The 20,014-nt window shown below is 39.6% G+C and overlaps 1 protein-coding gene across 20 annotated transcripts in view; it reads right to left on the bottom strand.

Annotated features, from left to right (window-relative positions):
* LOC138757878 (serine/threonine-protein kinase 32B-like) overlaps nt 1–20,014 on the bottom strand; it is a 267,585-nt gene that overhangs the window by 139,157 nt on the left and 108,414 nt on the right. For all 20 annotated transcript variants that reach the window (XM_069925913.1, XM_069925927.1, XM_069925925.1 and 17 more), the window contains one exon: nt 3,574–3,725. In XM_069925913.1, coding sequence (XP_069782014.1) covers nt 3,574–3,725 — 152 coding nt within the window. Of the gene's footprint in view, nt 1–3,573; nt 3,726–20,014 lie in introns of those variants that run through there.

The raw sequence follows: 20,014 nt of genomic DNA, 5'->3' as shown, positions 1-20,014 counted from the left end.
AAGGCGCTATTTGCCTTGGCGAGTCTGTTGTCTATCTCGTTGTCGATCCTTGCATCTGATGAAATGGTGCAGCCGAGATACGTAAACTGGTTGACCGTTTTGAGTTTTGTGTGCCCGATGGAGATGTGGGGGTGCTGGTAGTCATGGTGGGGAGCTGGCTGATGGAGGACCTCAGTTTTCTTCAGGCTGACTTCCAGGCCAAACATTTTGGCAGCTTCTGCAAAACAGGACGTCAAGCGCTGAAGAGCTGGCTCTGAATGGGCAACTAAAGCGGCGTCGTCTGCAAAGATTAGTTCACGGACAAGTTTCTCTTGTGTCTTGGTGTGAGCTTGCAGGCGCCTCAGATTGAAGAGACTGCCATCCGTGCGGTACCGGATGTAAACAGCGTCTTCATTGTTGAGGTCTTTCATGGCTTGGTTCAGCATCATGCTGAAGAAAATTGAAAAGAGGGTTGGTGCCAGAACACAGCCTTGCTTCACGCCATTGTTAATGGAGAAGGGTTCAGAGAGCTCATTGCTGTATCTGACCCGACCTTGTTGGTTTTCGTGCAGTTGGATAATCATGTTGAGGAACTTTGGGGGGCATCCGATGCGCTCTAGTATTTGCCAAAGCCCTTTCCTGCTCACGGTGTCAAAGGCTTTGGTGAGGTCAACAAAGGTGATGTAGAATCCTTTGTTTTGTTCTCTGCACTTTTCTTGGAGCTGTCTGAGGGCAAAGACCATGTCAGTAGTTCCTCTGTTTGCGCGAAAGCCGCACTGTGACCCTGGGAGAATATTCTCGGCGACACTAGGTATTATTCTATTTAGGAGAATCCTAGCGAAGATTTTGCCTGCAATGGAGAGCAGCGTGATTCCCCTGTAGTTTGAGCAGTCTGATTTCTCGCCTTTGTTTTTGTACAGGGTGATGATGGTGGCATCACGAAGGTCCTGAGGCAGTTTTTCTTGGTCCCAACAAAGCTTGAAAAACTCATGCAGTTTGACATGCAGAGTTTTGCCGCCAGCTTTCCAGACCTCTGGGGGGATTCCATCCATACCTGCTGCTTTGCCACTTTTCAGTGCATTATATTATTGTGGTAAACAAACAATCTTGGCATCTGTGTCGCGCACCTATATATATGCAGGTGTGAAATACTGCAGTCTCATCTGATTTAAACAGGGAGTCAAGCTGAAATGGTAAGGACTATTAACCACGACCTGCTCCGTTAATGCATCACCACAGCCACGGTCAGAAGGAAAGGAATCTCAAACAAAGCATGTTGTAGCAAGAGAACTGTGCCTTGGTCTTAAACCGTGGAGAACTCAAAGTGGTAACCAAGTGACCTCTTTTCAACTGTTTAGTGACACCTTTGTATCTTTCTCGAGAGATGTGAACACGAAGTAACTTGGGGAGGAGGGTATGGAGAACGTCTGGTGCATTCAGCCCACAGCTTCCTCAATGTATGTGCACACCTTCCGTCCATCGTGCCCGGTTGAATGTCCGGCCGGGGAGACTCTCGTCGGTGCCGGTGGGGACACTCCCCCCCCCCTCCCCACCATTGCCCGTCCCATCCTGGCTTTGTCACCACGGCGTTTGCACTGCCCTCATCTCAACTGCAGCACTGCCAACCTAACCTTGCCCCACTTTCCCTTCTGTCCTCCATGCTCCCGATTCTGTTGCATTCCACATCAGCCCTACACGCTGCAATGACGTCAAGGCAGCATGGGCGGGACTAGACCACTGTTCCGAGGAGCCGGCATTTGCTGGTAGACGGCTATCAGTCAGCTGGCATGTTCAAGTGCCAAAAAGGCGTCCACTCCGTGGCCACCTAAATGTGCCAGCTGCGCTCCCTAAGCCGTGACTGCCGGCGCATGATCTTCGTGGGAACACTTAAAAGCGGCTATTGATGCTTCTACAATGATACATTTTCAAAAATGTAAATTTCATTTCTAGTAAATTTGAATAATAGGGTTTTATCTTCTACCTACAAAATAACCAGAATTCCTTTGTGTACAGAGCACACCTGACTGCTAAAAGAAATACGTCCCGTCAAAATGTATCACTTCAAGCATAGGATTTAATGGAAAATGTCTGCATCACGATTTTTCAGGTAACCCCTCTGTCAAGTGGAAGTCTTTTCTTTGGCTTGGCTTCGCGGACGAAGATTTATGGAGGGGGTAAAAAGTCCACGTCAGCTGCAGGCTCGTTTGTGGCTGACAAGTCCGATGCGGGACAGGCAGACACAGTTGCAAGGGAAAATTGGTTGGTTGGAGTTGGGTGTTGGGTTTTTCCTCCTTTGCCTTTTGTCAGTGAGGTGGGCTCTGCGGTCTTCTTCAAAGGAGGTTGCTGCCCGCCAAACTGTGAGGCGCCAAGATGCACGGTTTGAGGCGTTATCAGCCCACTGGCGGTGGTCAATGTGGCAGGCACCAAGAGATTTCTTTAGGCAGTCCTTGTACCTCTTCTTTGGTGCACCTCTGTCACGGTGGCCAGTGGAAGTGCACCATACTTTACTAACATAATTTGTCAGTTTGTCTGGTGCCCTTCAAAGATTCTTAAATCATTTCCCAGGTCCCTCTTCTCTGGCTCCAACTTTAAAAGAATGCCATTTCAATTATACCGCCTTACCTTACAATTTTACCCAAGCTTATGATTAGATACCTAAAGACATTAGACTTCTATTACCATGTGTCCTTTTATTATCAAATGCATTTCTCTGTCACCTTTACATTCACAAATATCCATTCATCAAAATCCGGGTCATTTAATTTGAAGACAAAATTACGAGGGCTATAAAGAGTATAAATGCAAACAAGCTTATTCTACTGAGGTGAGTTTAGAAAAGAATTAGAGGACATGGGTTAAAGGTGAAAGAGAAAATGTTGAGAGGAAGAATTAGGGGAATTTCTTCACACAGCATGGTGAGAAAGTGGAATGAGCAGACAGCTGAAATGCTGAATAAATTTGGAACTTTATTCATTGGAACATAGACGGCTGAGAGGGGACTTGATAGAGGTGTTTAAAATTATGAAGGGAATAGATAGACTAGACTAGAACAAGAGGGCATGAGTTAAGGGTAATGGGGCAAAACTTTAGGAGATCTTCCAATTGAGATAGTGGCGGCAGGGTCCCTTCTGTCATTTAAGAGAAGGTTGGATGTGCACATGAGGGGTTGGAGGGTTATGGGCGGAGAGTGGGAGGGTTGAGCTAGTGGAGTTGTTCAAGTGAACCGATGCCGACTCGAAGAGCCGACATGGCCTGTTTCTGAGCTGTAAACGGTTATATGTTCAATTTTGTCATCTAATAAAAACTTGAATGGATACACAGATGGGAGGGGTCTGAAGGGCTATGGTATGGGTGTAGGTCTTTGGAACTAGGCAGAGCAATAGTTCAAAACAGACCAGATGAGCCAGAGCCTGTTTCTGTTGTGTGTTGTTCTATGGTTCTATTTAGAGCATGCTAATTTTACAAAAGTGCTTTAATTAATTATTATTCTGAAGCATGCATACAAAATTGGAGGTTTTTAAATAATTTTAAAGTTTTATGGTTTTATATTATCACATTTTATGATCTTGTTTAATAGTTACAAAAGGTACTTACCACAGATTGACCAGGAAAGTGTGTTCAAGTCTCTGCATGATCTGCAGCTCTCTGAAAACATTGCGCACTTCATCTCGCTCAATACATTTTTGCTTGTTCATGTATTTCATGGCATACATTTTCTTTGTATCCCTCTTCTGGACAATACATACCTGGCACAAGGAAATTATGGAAAAATATATATCAAAGTCAGATATTTTGCATTAGCATTTCTACTTAATCAAAGCAAGAACACAGATGAACAGTTGAAATAGTTGACTACATCTGTGAATCTACAAAAGTGAAATCAAAAGTTCTGAACCAATCACTTGGAAAGGGTCAGAAACATTCGACACATTCAACAGGTCAGGAAGCATTTATGGAGGGAAATGGTGCCATGGTGTTTCAGGTCAATTATCTTTCATCAGACCTGAAAAGAGTTGTAAGTTAACCATGTCCGAGTTGCAGAGGAGGAGGATGGGTCAGTGAGGGGGTAGTAAGTTGAAAAAAAATGAATGGCATAAAGTGGTGGCAGTGCATGCTGAGAGAGGTCAGTGAAGGGCTTGTGAACTACAGATGATTTGACAAGAGGAAAGGCAAGTAGGAGGATATGAATGAAAACTGAGGAGGAGATGAAAAAAAAAGGAAGGGGAATCTTTTTTTGAAATTTTGACGTTCAGCACAGTAACAGGCCTTTTCATCCCATGAGCCCATACTGCCCAATTATACCCAAATGACCTACAACCCCGATATGTTTTGGAGGGTTGGAAGAAACCAGAGCACCCAGAGGAAAGTCACACAGACACAAGGAGAACGTACAAACTCCTCACAGACAACGCCAGATTACCTTTGCATCTTTTTAAAAATTTACAATATGGTACATCGATTCTGGCCATTGAGACCCGTACCACCCAATTACACTCAATTAACCTACAAACCCATGCATTTTGGAGTGTGGAAGGAAATTGGAACACCCAGAGTAAACCATCAGAGGTTACAGGGAAAACATACAAAACTCCTCACAGATGGTGCTGGATTTGAACTTGGGTTGGTGGCACTGTAATAGCATCACACTAACTATACTGTACTGATGAGGTTCAATGTGATGAATGGCCAGCACCAATTCAAGCAAGCATTCACTGATTGGAACCATGCCTGCAAATCCCAGTCTTTCCTGTCAACTTGCTTCATTCCACAATCTTCTCATCCTCCTCTTTCTCTTCAAGTGAAAGCTCTTTGGGATTGACCAGCATTGTATCTATTTGTCTCAATGAAGGGAAATGGTTAAAGGAATAAAAGGAGACTCCAAGTTCCATCTTTAAACAGTAATTTCAGTGGAACTATTCACCTTCTTATGGAAGGTTCAATGTAATGTTGTGTAGTATTACATCTGTTTTATAACATGACAGTAAAGAATCTTGAATCCTTACTCCAATTACAAATACAGTTTTCTTCAGCAAATTAAATCACAACTCACCTCCAACAGATTCATAAATCACTGAGGATTATTTTAAATAGCATAAATGCTGGGCATGTGGGGAAGGCGGGGTTCATTTACCAGCTAACTGGTAAATGAACTCCAGAGGGTTGTTAACTCGGCCTGAGACATCACTGGCACCAAACTCCATCATGGTCATCTACATGAGGCGGTGTCTTAAAAAAAGCAGCCTCTATCCTCAAAGGCCCCTGACTACCCAGACCATGCCCTCTTCACTCTGCTACCGTCGGGAAAAAGGTACAGGAGCTTAAAGACGAGCACTCAGAGGCACAAGGACAGCTTCTTCCCCGCTGCCATCAGATTCCTGAATGATCAGCGAACCAAAGACACTGAATACTTTTTGTGCACTATTATTTTTATAGTAATGTTTTATAATAAGATGATTATAATAGGGTCGCATTATAAAGTTTGTTATAATAGTTGCACTGTGACGCTACCACAAAACACTAAATTTCACGACTTGTTCATGACAATAAATTCTAATTTTGATTTAAATTCATGGTTAAAATATGGTGTTAACTGAATTGTCTTAGGCCAATTTGGAGGTCCTTCTTCCCCCCTACCTTTTCATTCAGGTGCCTGTCTGCTTTTGCTCATACCTTGACAAAGGGCTCAAGCCTGAAACTTTGGTTACATATCTTTGCCTCCAATGGACTCTGTGGGACCTGTTGAGTTTCTCCAGCAATTTTGAGTATTTACTACGATCACAGCCTCTGCAGTCTTTCTTGTTTCACTCCTTAGCAGGTCTGTAGTTGAGACTAGTATTATTGCCGGACAAATTAGCATTGCACGAAGGTCAAATCACCATATGTGCAAATGTTGAGTGTTGGCGATCGTAAAATTGTGCAAGCTTGATTGGTGAATAAAAGCAGAGGAAAACTGGCCTTTGTGGTGCCACAAAAAAAAACATACTATGCAGTCACAACTTCAGTCTGCAGGTCTCACATAAAACCATTGGAAAAATACTTTCCCACTGAAAGCCTAAATAAGTGTAATCAAGGAGCTCAGTTCATGTTCCTTGGAAAAGTGAAGCCTGCAAGGTGTTAGGGGAATTCATTGATTAGCATTTAATTACAATAAACTAAATTATGTCACATTTTTTTTTTAAATTTTTTATTTTTCACACCATAAATCACATTAGCCATGATATACACTTTTTCTTTTTCACACATATACAGTGACTTTTTCTCCCCCCCCCTCCCTCCTCCCAGGCCACACCCCCACCCCCCCCCCCCTCATCCATTTTAGGTATACAATCTAGGTTGCATTAAACCAGTCAGACAATGTTGTCATTCAACAAAAATACACCAGAAATTCTACTGAGTCCATTCTTTTCTTTCCTTCTCCTTCCATCAACTTAGGTAATGTTTGTCCCCGGTAGGTTTTCGCTATTGTATTTAATGTAAGGCTCCCATATTTGTTCGAATATTTCAATATTATTTCTTAAACTATATGTTATTTTTTCTAATGGAATACATTTATTCATTTCTATATACCATTGTTGTATTTTCAAATTATCTTCCAATTTCCAGGTTGACATAATACATTTTTTTGCTACGGCTAGAGCTATCTTAACAAATCTTTTTTGTGCATCCTCCAAATCAATTCCAAATTCTTTGTTTTTTTATGTTACTTAGGAGAAAGATCTCTGGATTCTTTGGTATATTGTTTTCTGTTATTTTATTTAATATCTGATTGAGATCATCCCAAAATTTTTATACTCTCTCACATGTCCAGATTGCATGAATTGTTGTTCCCATTTCTTTTTTACATCGAAAACATCTATCCGGTACTGTTGGGTCCCATTTATTTAACTTTTGCGGTGTAATGTATAGTCTGTGTAACCAATTATATTGTATCATACGTAGGCTCGTATTTATTGTATTTCTCATCGTTCCTGAACATAATTTCTCCCATGTTTCCTTTTTTATCTTTATATTTAAATCTTGTTCCCATTTTTGTTTAGTTTTACCATTTGTTTCCTCATTCTCCTTTTCTTGCAGTTTAATATACATATTTGTTATAAATCTTTTGATTAACATTGTATCTGTAATCACATATTCAAGGTTACTTCCCTCTGGTAAACTCAAATTGCTTCCTAATTTATCCTTCAAGTAGGATCTCAGTTGGTAATATGCCAGCGCTGTATCTCCAGTTATATTGTACTTATCTCTCATTTGTTCAAAGGATAAGAATCTACTTCCTGAAAAACAATTTTCTATTCTTTTAATCCCTTTTTTTTCCCATTCTCTAAAGGAAAGGTTATCTATTGTAAAAGGGAGTAGCTTATTTTGCGTCAATATTAGTTTTGGTAATTGATAATTTGTTTTATTTCTTTCTACATGAATCTTCTTCCAAATATTGAGGAGATGATGTAATACTGGAGAAGTTCTATGTTGTACCAATTTTTCGTCCCATTTATATAATATGTGTTCAGGTATCTTTTGATGCAAATAACCTTGGACATTTACAAGGCAATGACAGTATATCAATTAAGACATAAAACAAATGAACACTACTGTTAAAAGAAACATTGATTAAAATTACATTCTAGATTTTGAAAAAAACACAATGGAACCTAAGAATATTGTTATAAATATACTTAACTCGAGAGATATTAAATATTGCAAAAGTTATATATTCATCAATTGAATGCATTTTTAACCAGCGCACCATAACTCATCAGGTTAAAGTATTTCCTATTTCAACACCTCTACATTTTGAACAATATTAATTATGGGTCAAATTACATTGCAATTCATATGTTCCTTTGTGTTAATAAAGCATTTTGATTGAAAACAATATACTGCTTCATAAAGGGTTAGAAGAAATTAAACAGGAAGAAAGAGGAGAAATTGAAACAGATTGTTGAAAACTCAGCTCAATCCCAATTGTAGGATCACACAGAAAATAACATTAAAAGGTTGAACTTGGTGATGTTGAGTGAGGGGACCATGGAGATCTTAAAAATGGAACAAATTGAAAGAAAAACATCAATTTCTTTTGGTGCTACTTTAAGAAATGGAAATCTGAAGGCAAGGAACATTGGATGCAAGTTAGTTTGAAACAGAGCTTCAAAATGGAAATATAAATAACCTGAAAGATTACTTCCTCAAGGTCATATTCAGGACTTTAATACAATCATGTTAAAAGTCTTAGAGCTGAGAGATTTAAAAGAAATAATTCTTTGTGTGAGGTCAGTTCGAGACCAAAGTGTTTATTATCTCAGTCAATTTATTCATTTATGGAGAAACAGTAGGCACTGGAAATGTCCCAAAAGATTTGGAATGAATAATGAGCTTTGCAGATTCAAATAACTATATTACAGAAATAAATCATATTTTCAATCTAAGTAAAATTATGGGGAAATATTGTTGAAAGAAACTAATGGAATTAGAATTACTTAAGTTGGGAGGGGGATGAGATAAAAATTTGGAATGGGGAAGACATGGATTGCGAATTACAAATTGCCACAATTAGCTTCACCAAAATGAAACTTCATCTATAACCTTGCATGGATATTCACAAATGTGCTACATTTTTACATTGCTGATCTATTAAATGCATCACAGAATATTGTCCAGTAATTATCAGTAAAAGTACAGACTTATCGATGACATAATTGTTGTATCGCCTATCAGTCTCCCTTGCCTTAAAGTAATTAGCTAAAGTAGTGGACCCACATGGGCTCCAATGACGTAACTGATAAATTTCTCCCCGAATAGAGTTCATAGAGCTCTACAGTGTGGAAACAGGCCCTTCAGTCCATCTTGACCACGTCAACCAGGCTAGTCCCATTTACTTATAGAGTCATAGAGTTCTATGGCATGGAAGTAGTATAGAAATTAAACATTCTCATCTAATATTGGGAGAAAACCTTGAACTCCAAAACATGGTTTCCGCTAGTCATGCTTATCTCTCCTAGCAGCATAACTTCCTCAACTGGCTGCCTTCCATCCTTGCAAAATCATGATCTCTTAATCCACTCCCTCTCCATCCACCTCCATGCCAAGGCCCAGATTTTTAGGCATCCCACCTCCAGTCTCCAGCCCTCATAAATGGCACCCTCTCCTTCTTGACACAGATTCCTAGATCTGCTCAGTCCTCCATAGTCTCCCTTGAACATTTTGCATCTCAGCCACTACTGAACTGAGATTCCATTGGTCCAGGATGGAACCAGTCACATGCAAGCCTCTGACAATCCTTTAGTATGAAGATGAATTTAAAAATGCCCTGGTGTTTTGTTGTTACTGCAAGCATTCATTCATGGAAAACATTCAGCCACATCCTGACTTGCTTTGGAGAGTCAGATAGTGAATAACTTGGCACCCAATTCATAACTACTGATTTTCAATGATCACTAAAACATAGAGCAGAAAACAATCTACTGGAGGAATTCAATGGGTCAAGCAGACTTGATGAAGGCATGCAACATAAAAACATTGATCATTCTTTTTCTCCCACTAATGCTGCTTGTCCCTTTGAGTTCCTCCAGAAGAATGTTTATTGTGTAATTGGGTTTTGTTTCAATTCTAGTGATGGAGTCAGTGAAAACAATGCCTTTCATCTTCAAGGATTGATTGGAGATGGTGGTCAATCTCAGTTCCTTGGAGATGGTCACAGTCTGCTACTCATGTACTATGATATTTTCTTGCTCCAGATGTTTTGTAGTTTTTAGTGCATCTGGAAAACTGAATGGAGCTTTGAACCTAATCATTAACAGACAGCATAGCTCTGACCTCAATACAGAAAGAAAGAGTTGATCAAACAGATAAGTTTAGGTGCCCTCAGAAAATAACCAGGTATTCTTCTGCATCAGCGATCAGTGCTCAGCAACTGAGAGTTGATTTTCCATAATCCTACTCACCCCCTACTGACATAATCCTCCCCCCCCCCCTTGGACCTGGAATGTTCTTGACTGCAAATGCCATGATTTTAAAAGGTAAATGTAGCTGACCACAATTCTTTATGATTGGCATACTGTTTTCAACAATAGATAAATTGCTAGGCCTAACATTTGTGGATTCAAATTATAGACTAACAGCATCAGTAAAGAAGACGGTACTAATCAGGAGATACAGGTAGAGGAGGAGAAAAGAGTGGAGAGCTCATTCAGTACTACTGCGCGTATTTATCCATATAATTTCAGAATGAGGACAAGGGTATAAATTTGACAGATCATGACCTTACAGCAGCAATTAAGTTCAAGAAAGAGCAGAATCTCCCAAAGCTAAGCAACTACCTAACAGCAGTTGTCAAAATCACCGATGTATTTGGCAGTGACACTCCTGCAGGGTACAGGCTGGCAAATAACAGTCATAAGCCCCACTCTGGAATCCAGGTCAGGATCCCTCCACGACAAGCACATGTTTTACTAGCTACGACCATTTCCAAAGTTCCCCAGTTCCCACTTTCTTTATCACCATCCAAAATACGCCACATTATTCTCTTTGTTCTTCGTTCAGTATTGATCTGGCTCCATTTTTTTTCTGCCTAGAACTCTTGTTTTTCCACTTTATAGCTCTTTAGCTGGGACAAGGCCGGCATTTAGTTGTCATTTGGTGAATTGTACAATAACTTTGTCCGATTCACATCTACATTTTCAATGTAAATGCACTGATCTGTCTTTACCAACAAGATTTCTTGAATGTATTGCAGACTGCCAGAACAAGAACTGGTCAAACATTATGATTCACTTACCAGTATTTTAAGCCACTTCAAATCAGAAAATAATTGTTGTCATAGTCAGAAACAGACTCATGTATTCCTCCAAAAAACATTCTCCCCTTTTTCTTTGTTTTATATTCTATTCCAAGAATTTTAAAAAAAGATAGAATATCTTTGTGCAATAATTCTTTCTTTGGCTTGGCTTCGCAGACGAAGATTTATGGAGGGGTAAATGTCCACGTCAGCTGCAGGCTCGTTTGTGGCTGACAAGTCCGATGCGGGACAGGCAGACACGGTTGCAGCGGTTGCAGGGGAAAATTGGTTGGTTGGGGTTGGGTTTTTCCTCCTTTGTCTTTTGTCAGTGAGGTGGGCTCTGCGGTCTTCTTCAAAGGAGGTTGCTGCCCGCCGAACTGTGAGGCGCCAAGATGCACTGTTTGAGGCGATATCAGCCCACTGGTGGTGGTCAATGTGGCAGGCACCAAGAGATTTCTTTAGGCAGTCCTTGTACCAAAAGTACCAATAATTACTTCTTATGAAAAATCCACAGACAATTTTTAAAGGGAAGTTGAAAAGGAAAAATGAAAGGAATTCTCCTGAATTAATCTCTCTCCTCACCATTCCACATTGTTTATTGTTTTTAAGAGAATGTTTGCTTCCACTATGATTTTCAACTGTGTTACTAAAGGACAACGTCAGTGGTCTTTTTTGCAATCAGACTTTGGCTCCCATTTTAACTTGAATTGTGGATTTGCTGGGGAATAGTCAACATTTCTGGAAAGCACTTCTGATAGGGAAAGTATGATTCCATTTTGAATCTCATGGGAGGCTCGCAAATTATGTTGCATGGACAATAAAGCAAGTTGTGAGCAGGGTGGGATTTGGCCAGCAGCAGACTGTCATCAGAATTGAAATGAATGGGTCTGATCAAAAAATGGGAAGCTGAAGTTTATTTGTCACATTGTACCTCATACAATGAGTAGGATTCTTCTATGTGCAGTCTTACAGGACTTTTCTAACATTTATACGAAGTGCAAAGAGCACATTGCAAACAAAGATTACAAACACCAAGTTTCTTTTTCTTTGGCTTGGCTTTGCGGACGAAGATTTATGGAGGGGTAATGTCTATGTCAGCTGCAGGCTCGCTTGTGGCTGACAAGTCCGATGCGGGACAGGCAGACACGGTTGCAGCGGTTGCAAGGGAAAATTGGTGGGTTGGGGTTGGGTGTTGGGTTTTTCCTCCTTTGCCTTTTGACAGTGAGGTGGGCTCTGCAGTCTTCTTCAAAGGAGGTTGCTGCCCGCCGAACTGTGAGGCGCCAAGATGCACGGTTTGAGGCAAGATCAGCCCACTGGCGGTGGTCAATGGGGCAGGCACCAAGAACTTTCTTTAGGCAGTCCTTGTACCTCTTCTTTGGTGCACCTCTGTCTCAGTGGCCAGTGGAGAGCTCGCCAAATAATACGATCTTGGGAAGGCGATGGTCCTCCATTCTGGAGATGTGACATACCCAGTTCAGTTGGATCTTCAGCAGCGTGAATTCAATGCTGTCAGCCTCTGCCATCTCGAGTACTTTAGTATGGGCAGCATAAAAACACTGTTGTGAGGTTCACTGTTGCTGCGGGAAGAAAGTGGTGGAAACTTTCATTCTCTTGAGCCTTCTCCCTGATGGGGCAAGGGAGAAGAGGTTGTTTCTAGGATGTGACGGGTCTTTCAGTATGTTGGCTGCCTTTCCTTGGCAGTGGGTGATGTTTATGTAGTCCATGAGGGGAGGAAGGGAAGATTGAGAAGGGTGAATGCTTGTTGTAGAGCAGGGAGAAGGCACCATTGAACAGCTGGTGGAGCCATTGGCTCACAATATCAAAGACACAGGTTCAATCCTGACCTTAGGTACTGTCTATGCATATTCTCCCGGCAACCATGTGGGTTTATTCTGGATGCTCCAGTGTCTTCCCACATTCCCAAAACATACAGATTGGTCTGCAACTTGGCCACTGTAAACTGCAAGGTGAGTTTTAAAATTTGGGAGTCATTGATGAAAAAGTGGAGAGAAGAAAAATATTCAAACTATAAGATTGGCGTAAATGGGTGGCTGATCATTTGTGTGGACTCGATGGGCTGAAGATTCTGCTCCAGTGTTCTCACTCTCCATTACTCTATGCCAATGAAGGAAATATTAAAGGGGTCTTGGCTTGTCTGCAGGAAGAGGTCACAATGTCACCAAACTTCCAGAAATGAAAATGCTGATGGGAACAAGAATGAGGGGAATGCAGTTCCATTGCATTTTAACCATATGCCTGTTTCATTTCTGCCAGGTCAGTTGGGCTAAAGTTTTTGTCTTCATGGTGAAGGATTTCAGAAGGTCAGCCATGTGGACATAAAGCTTCAGGTCAAAACCTAGATCAAGCACTAATATAGTTATCATCAATTTATTCCAGTTAAATTATCATTTCTGGGAGACTAGACTCTGCGCCATTGCAAAGGTAATTGAAAAGTAAAACCTCCTTGGCATTTGAGCCACCTTGGCATTTGAGCCACAGCACTTTAAGATGTGCAAAATCTTAAGCTGTGTGGAATACCTTTAAACCTGCTCCGTGTTGGCTTGATTAATGTTCAGAGAGCCACAAATTTGATTCCCTGTTGATTAATTGAGTCATTGAGGAGGTTGGTTTAGTGCTGAATTTGCACAAATATGGCTGCTATAAGGAATTTGGCATGCTGCCAACATTGTTAATCTCGTTATTAATGCTTGTTTATTCAAGTTGTTCCCCTTATTATTTTTTAATGGGAATTAAAGATGTTTTCAAGGAAGGAAAAGAATACTTAGATGGCTAGTTATCAGTCACATAAATGAGAAATTATAATTCTGGAAAAGCTACAGTAAAAGAATATAGAGTGGCACTCAAATTAGTAATCTGATCAGTGGCAGATGAACCATTAGGTGGAGTACGTTTAAGGCTAGGGGCCCTGAAGGAGGGGGCCTGAGATCTGTGTCCAATCGATTTGGATTTCTTTCTCATATTTGCAATATTAATGTCGATGCACTTCAAAGGGCGACTTTGACTTGGCTTTTGTGGAAGAACTTGTCCACTTTCAGCAATAGATTCAAGGACAATCCGATGATGATGTCTCTGGGATGTATTGAGCTCTGGCAAGAGATTGACTGCATGAGGTGCATTCAAATACATACATTTGCTTTAGAGTTGATTTGTCCTTACTGATCACTAACTGCTCAGGTGAGCATTCATTTCAGCACTGAAGAGGATCAAAACTTATTTGCGCTCAACAATAAGCAATGAGAAACTTGGTCATCTGGCACTCGTACATCGAATCAGATATACATCGATTTGTTGATTTACATGCTGTTATTGACACTTATGTAAATAAAAAAAAACACAAAAGTTTTTAAAAGTATAAATGTAAAGAAAATAAAAAATAAATGAATAAAAGGACTGTAATTGATTCATCCAACTTTATGATGTCGTACATGTAGTACATTACACATAGTACAACGATACAAGTTATTTAGCGTAACTTAACATCGCTTTATTCTATTCAACGAAGGATGGAGCAGGGGGGCAAGGTCAGGGGGAGCCTTACTAAAGCTCAGCCGAGGGCCCTGGGTGGTAGTTAATCTGCCTCTGAATCTGATGAAATATTAATGAAAAGGAGCATGAAAAGTTACGAGCCCAGAGGACCCCAAAACCCAGCAGCAACAGAAATTTACCAAGACAAATGGTTACTTAAACAAAAGTTACTTTTAATTATCTTTAAACATGAAAACAAGATCAAACTTTATCTTATTACTATTAACTTAACTTCCTTCTAATTCAAAGTGCACGTGTATGTAATGTGTATATAAGTTCAAAAAAGTTCTTTGATTCATAGTCCAATCTCACTTCTCACTCCTCAAAGTTCATGGGTATCAGGCAATTCTTATGCTGTGCACAAAATTTAATATTTATGAATCTTCACCAGGCTTTGGTGCTTGAAAGGTAAATGGTCAGGAAGGTTCTTGTTGGTTTTCAGAGAGAGATTTGTTGCTCGTGGGACACCCACAACTAATTCCTTCCTATCAGCCACTTCAGTGTCTTGCTGAAGAAATTTATGCCATCAGGGTTTTCCAGATGATAACCTCTTTCTTTCAGGTCATCACAGAGTTCCTCTTTGTTTCCCCTATTTTTTCCAAGTGAAACATTATACAGCCAGTCATTTCCTCTTGTATAGACCACAAGGGCTTTGAACAGGCTGAACTATGAATTCACAACCTGTCATCAAAATGGGGTTTTTCCACAAGCTTGTCAGCTTGTCATATTCCAGTCCCAGCTGCTGATGCTGAACTGTAGAACTGAATTCTCTCTCTCTCTCTCTCTCACACACAGAGGAAAACCACATGACCCTCTTAGAACAGCCAACTGCACTCAGACAGACTGTAGCACCGGACCTAATCTTCCGAGTTCGTTCATCTGTTGCTTTCCAAAACAATAATCCATTACTCCACAGCATGTCCAATTAACATCTACTTGTGAAGTCCTTATAAACATCCTTCAAAGTTTTTGCAAAGGCACTCGGTACCTAAACTGTCTGGCTTGAGCTCTGGCATTTTAAATGAGATCTGTTTTGAAGTGTGATGAAATATAGTGAAGCAGATGTTGGCTTACACATATAGAATATAAATTTAACGAGATGTAACTGACATATTTATGCTGATGTGATCTTGGTATCTTTGTCTAAGTCAGTGGTTCTCAACTTTTTCATTCCACTCACATTCCACTTCATAGAGCCATCAATGCTCTATGAACTATGAACTCAAAACAATAATAAGGTGATATGTGGGTGGGAAGAAAACAGTTGAGAACCACTGGTCTAAATTGACCTAGAATGTGAGCATGCAGGAACACCAAGTCATTTGGAAGGAAAGGGCAATGCCTCCCTGTATTGTAGAACAGGGGAAGGAACAAGAGGGGTTGAAGTGCAAAATCTGGAATGTTTTGCCACAACCCTCAAAGGCTTCAGAGAGATCACCTAGTTTTTTTCTTTCCTTACTTGCCCTAGAGGACATTTAGAAAAGTTCACTGGATTGATTCCAGGGATGAGGTTATGTTATGAGAAACAATTGGTTAAGTCTTTATTCAGGAGTTTGGAAGTGAATTTATTCAAAAACAAAATCCTGAGAATGTTTAAGTGGTTAATCAATTAATTCAATGTGAGGAACAAACTTCTCTATCCCAATGGTTATAAATCTTTGGAATTATCTGACCTTGAGAGCCTCTATGCTTATCTGAATATAGTCAGTTGCAATGTCCCCTCTCCAACCTGAAGCCAATAAAACTCGTAAATTAAGTTTAAATAGATTGACATACTGGCATCTCAAATCCAGGCAATTTACAAACTAATTATGCAATGCATCTGGATTTCAAAAATCAAAAATGAAAACAAATCTAACATTTATCAGTTCTACTTCATTTTAGAATTATGATAATGTAAATGGATACTAAAATACAGCTCATTGTTTATAATCACATAGGGTTATGCAAGGACATTAAGAGTTAACACCTAATGCCACTGTAGTAATTTTTAGTGTTAGGACATGAAACAAATGTTCATTACACTCTAAACAGCAGAGCATAACTTCATTTCCACAGCTCCCCGCCCCCTTCCCTCTCCATTCAGAGAGCTACCCCTCTCCTTATCACTTCAACATTTTTCCTCTTCTAACCTCCCACCCATATCTACCAAGGGCCAGTACGGATAAAGAATTGGCAACTTTAATGAATCAAGAGAAGAGATTCTCACAATAAAGTTTCAATTTATTTTGCAAGATGAAATGTTATTAGTAGATTGTGGACTGATAAATAGGGTACCCTCAAAAAAAATTAAATGCAGGTGTTATTAATATAAAATAAAAAAAATAAAATGTTTGGATACTCCAGCAGGTCAGTCAGCATCTACGGGTAAAGAATCAAAGTTAACTTTTCATGTCAAAGAATGTCGCCTTCATTGACCTGAAATCTTTGCATAATGACCCAGAGATGCAGTCTGACCTGCTGTTTCCAGGATCTTCTGTTTTTATTTTTAGTTTGTTTAGAGGCCAGTTGTAAGGATGAAGGTGAGGTCCCAATGAAAATAAATTTAGAGATGAAATTATAGAAGTTGTGACTTTACAAATGAAGGCACAATCATTAATGGCTGAGGATTAGAGAAGCCCAACAACTTTGTATGGCAGGAGATTACAGAAAGAGAAAGGATGAGAATTTTTAAATAGAGGCAATATTAGCCAGGAACCACTGCAGATCAGATGGGTGATGGGTGAACCAGCTGATACAAGTTGGGAAGTGGACGTAGGAACTGGGGTGATTTTCAGTCTATGAGAGGCTAGAGAAGAAAGAGTTATTGGGATAGATGTTCAGAGTTGGCCAGGGCCTGGATTGAAGGTGTCAGCTTCAAAGGAGCTGATAAAGGCAAATGATCTTATAGAGATGGATGAAATTTTAAGGTAAGAAAAGACCAAAGCTTAAAAACAGAATGATTCAATTTCCTGAAGTTGCCAGAGAGCTGTTTGTAGTTTAAAAACACGATTTTTTTCTGTCATTAAAATGAAGACAATAGCTTTAATTTTCCCAGTATTTAAACTCCGGAAATGTATGTGGATCCCCGACTTGTTGCCCGTCAGACATTCAGTTAATTTAGAGATGTTGGGCCTTGTCTAGAGGTTTGCAAAGGTAGAATAGCATTCAGATAATGGCCGGTGAAATTTGATGGTGCAGTTTCACACTGGGCTATTGAGAGCTACATCTCGATGAAAAATACAAATGACCAGGGTCCTTGCAGAACACCAGAAGTGACAATGGAAGCATGAAAGAGAAGATGATTGTTCTGGTCCTGTCTGTACTGATAAGAACAAAACCAAAGGATGATAGTCTCTCCTCAGCTGGAAGATGGCAGAGAAATGTTGAAAGAGCATGATGCAGTCTTAAAGAGAACTACTTTGCACTGCATTTTAATCAGACCAGATAAATATTTTTCATGTCCAACATCTGGCTATAACCCTTCTGGTTTCATTTGTGGCCACCTCTGTGCTCCTAATCCCACTGAAATAACACTCATCTCAACCTCCTTTACCCCCTGATTTTAATCTTGGGTCTATACGTGCAAAGGAGAGGACCTACCTTGTGTGCTACCAAACTTTATATGAAGAAAAACAATCCCACTGCAACTCCATATAAAATTTCAAGTTGACCTTGATTAGTTCTAATAACTAACAAATAATAACTATCACAACTCTTTTTCCTCAAGAACTCAGCAATCCCTGCCTGAAAGGAATTCCTATTCATCTCACATTTCACATATCTACACTAGAGGGCGATGGTTGTCTGATATTTAAGACTGAGATGCGCTGCTGAGGTCTGTTGTCCTTTTCTGCTTCGTGTATCTTGTATAATTGGATAGAATCAATCTGCTTCATGATCCTAAAAATAAACCATACATCTTAAGGCTATTGGATAGAAATTTATCTTTGTTTACCTGAACTAAAAATGCACATACAATAGGCAGCTCTGCGTAGAACGTCACATCCAAAATTCAATTCCAATGTGTGTTCAGTCTCAGAATAGAAATGCAATACATTTCCACCATCACATCATTAAATGAGCCTCTACATTTGAAGGAGGATTTCCCAGAATCATCTCTGGAAGATGTTTTTTTCTTTGGCCTATCTACATTTCTTCTATTAGTATTAAGATATTTCTTTTGAAGTTTCTTCCCTTAAAGACATTTCAGTTATGGTATCCTACATCAGCACATGAAACTCAACTAAAGAAACCTGAGCCATGAATGATTGGCAATGAAAGATTCATACTTTAATCTTTTATAAGTTATTCCATTGAACTGGTTGTTTTCAATCTTTTTTATAATCCATTTTTTTAACATTTTATAGGTTCAGTAATATTACATTTTGTTTTCAGCCACTGTAATAACACACAATTCTTCTAGGATCTAAAGAATTTAACTGTATTTGAAATATATCCAATATATTTTGGTGAAATTATATTTCTTTTTAAATGCTTTTCACTGGCTTCATTATCTGCTCAGATGAAATTGACCTTATTCTTTTTAGTTTCTACTACTTTTAAAAACCCACGTGCTGAGAATTAATTACTCTAGGTAATGATTTTTCTAATTTCCTGGCAAGTCTGACATTATTGTAATGACAAGTCTGCTATTCTTAATGATGTAGAATAAACTGATTAACAGGAAGGATCCTTCCCCTGTTCTACTACATCCATAATCCCCACTTTTATCACCAAAGGGAGTTCACATACTGCATATTCCATAGTGCATGTTATATAAAATTAATATAAGAAAAGATAAGACCTTAGTGGTTAGCTAATGATGGGGAAGTATGCTTTGTATGCTTGTAAATGCTACTTGAGCTTTATATCCCACATGATCTTCTTTCTTAACAATATTTTAAAAAATCAATATTTTTAACCACATAATTTGATTCATATGTTACAAAGAAATTGAGTGATTTATTAAGGTGAAATAAACACAGGGTCCTCTGCAGGGGTGTGGTGCTTTTTTATTTAGTGGTGGAATTCATCAATAACAATGGCAGGGTGGCCAATGTGTCAAAATAAACAGTGACAAGGAGATTTCGTGAGATCGGGCAGCCATGTTGTTGCAATGTATAGTTGAGAGTGAACAGTAGGACGAGGAAGGAGGATGAATGTATCAGTTGTGGAAAAGACAAGTTCCTTGTATGTCCAGAATAACTCTCAGGTGGGGATGGGGTGAATGATGCTGACCCTGCCTGTATTTAATGGGTGTCCACTGTTAAATTCCCCATTCATTAAAATTCCCCACTTGTTAATTTTGCTTTTTTTTAAACTTAAGTGCCGGAGTGGCACTCTGGTGAACTCCAGGAGCACTGCACCCCTGGTCCTCTGGAAGCACTCTATGGTTTAATTAGTGTAAGTGGGGAGAAAAAATAAGTCTGATCCAGAGGTTTGACCCAAATCTTCAACTATTCCTCTCGTCTTCATAAATGCTGCTCGGCACACTGAGTTCCACCAGAAATTTTTTTAAGCTCCAAATTCCAACATCTGCAGTCATTTGTACCTCTGCTGGTTGAATTCTTGGTTCAAAGACCCTTTATCAGAACTGGAAAAGTGAGAAGACAAGTGTGTTTAAAGTTACAGCATTGGGTTGGTAAACAGAACAGAGAGAATGTCCATGATAGGGTGCAGATTAAAGTTGTCAAGGGAAAATAATTAGTTTAAAACCAGTAGATGGAGACTAAAAAT

This window comes from Narcine bancroftii, chromosome 3 (assembly GCF_036971445.1).
Source record: "Narcine bancroftii isolate sNarBan1 chromosome 3, sNarBan1.hap1, whole genome shotgun sequence".
Taxonomy (NCBI): Eukaryota; Metazoa; Chordata; class Chondrichthyes; order Torpediniformes; family Narcinidae; genus Narcine; species Narcine bancroftii.
The sequence above is the reverse complement of the archived record's forward strand: the minus strand, read 5'-3'. Positions and strand labels throughout refer to the sequence as shown.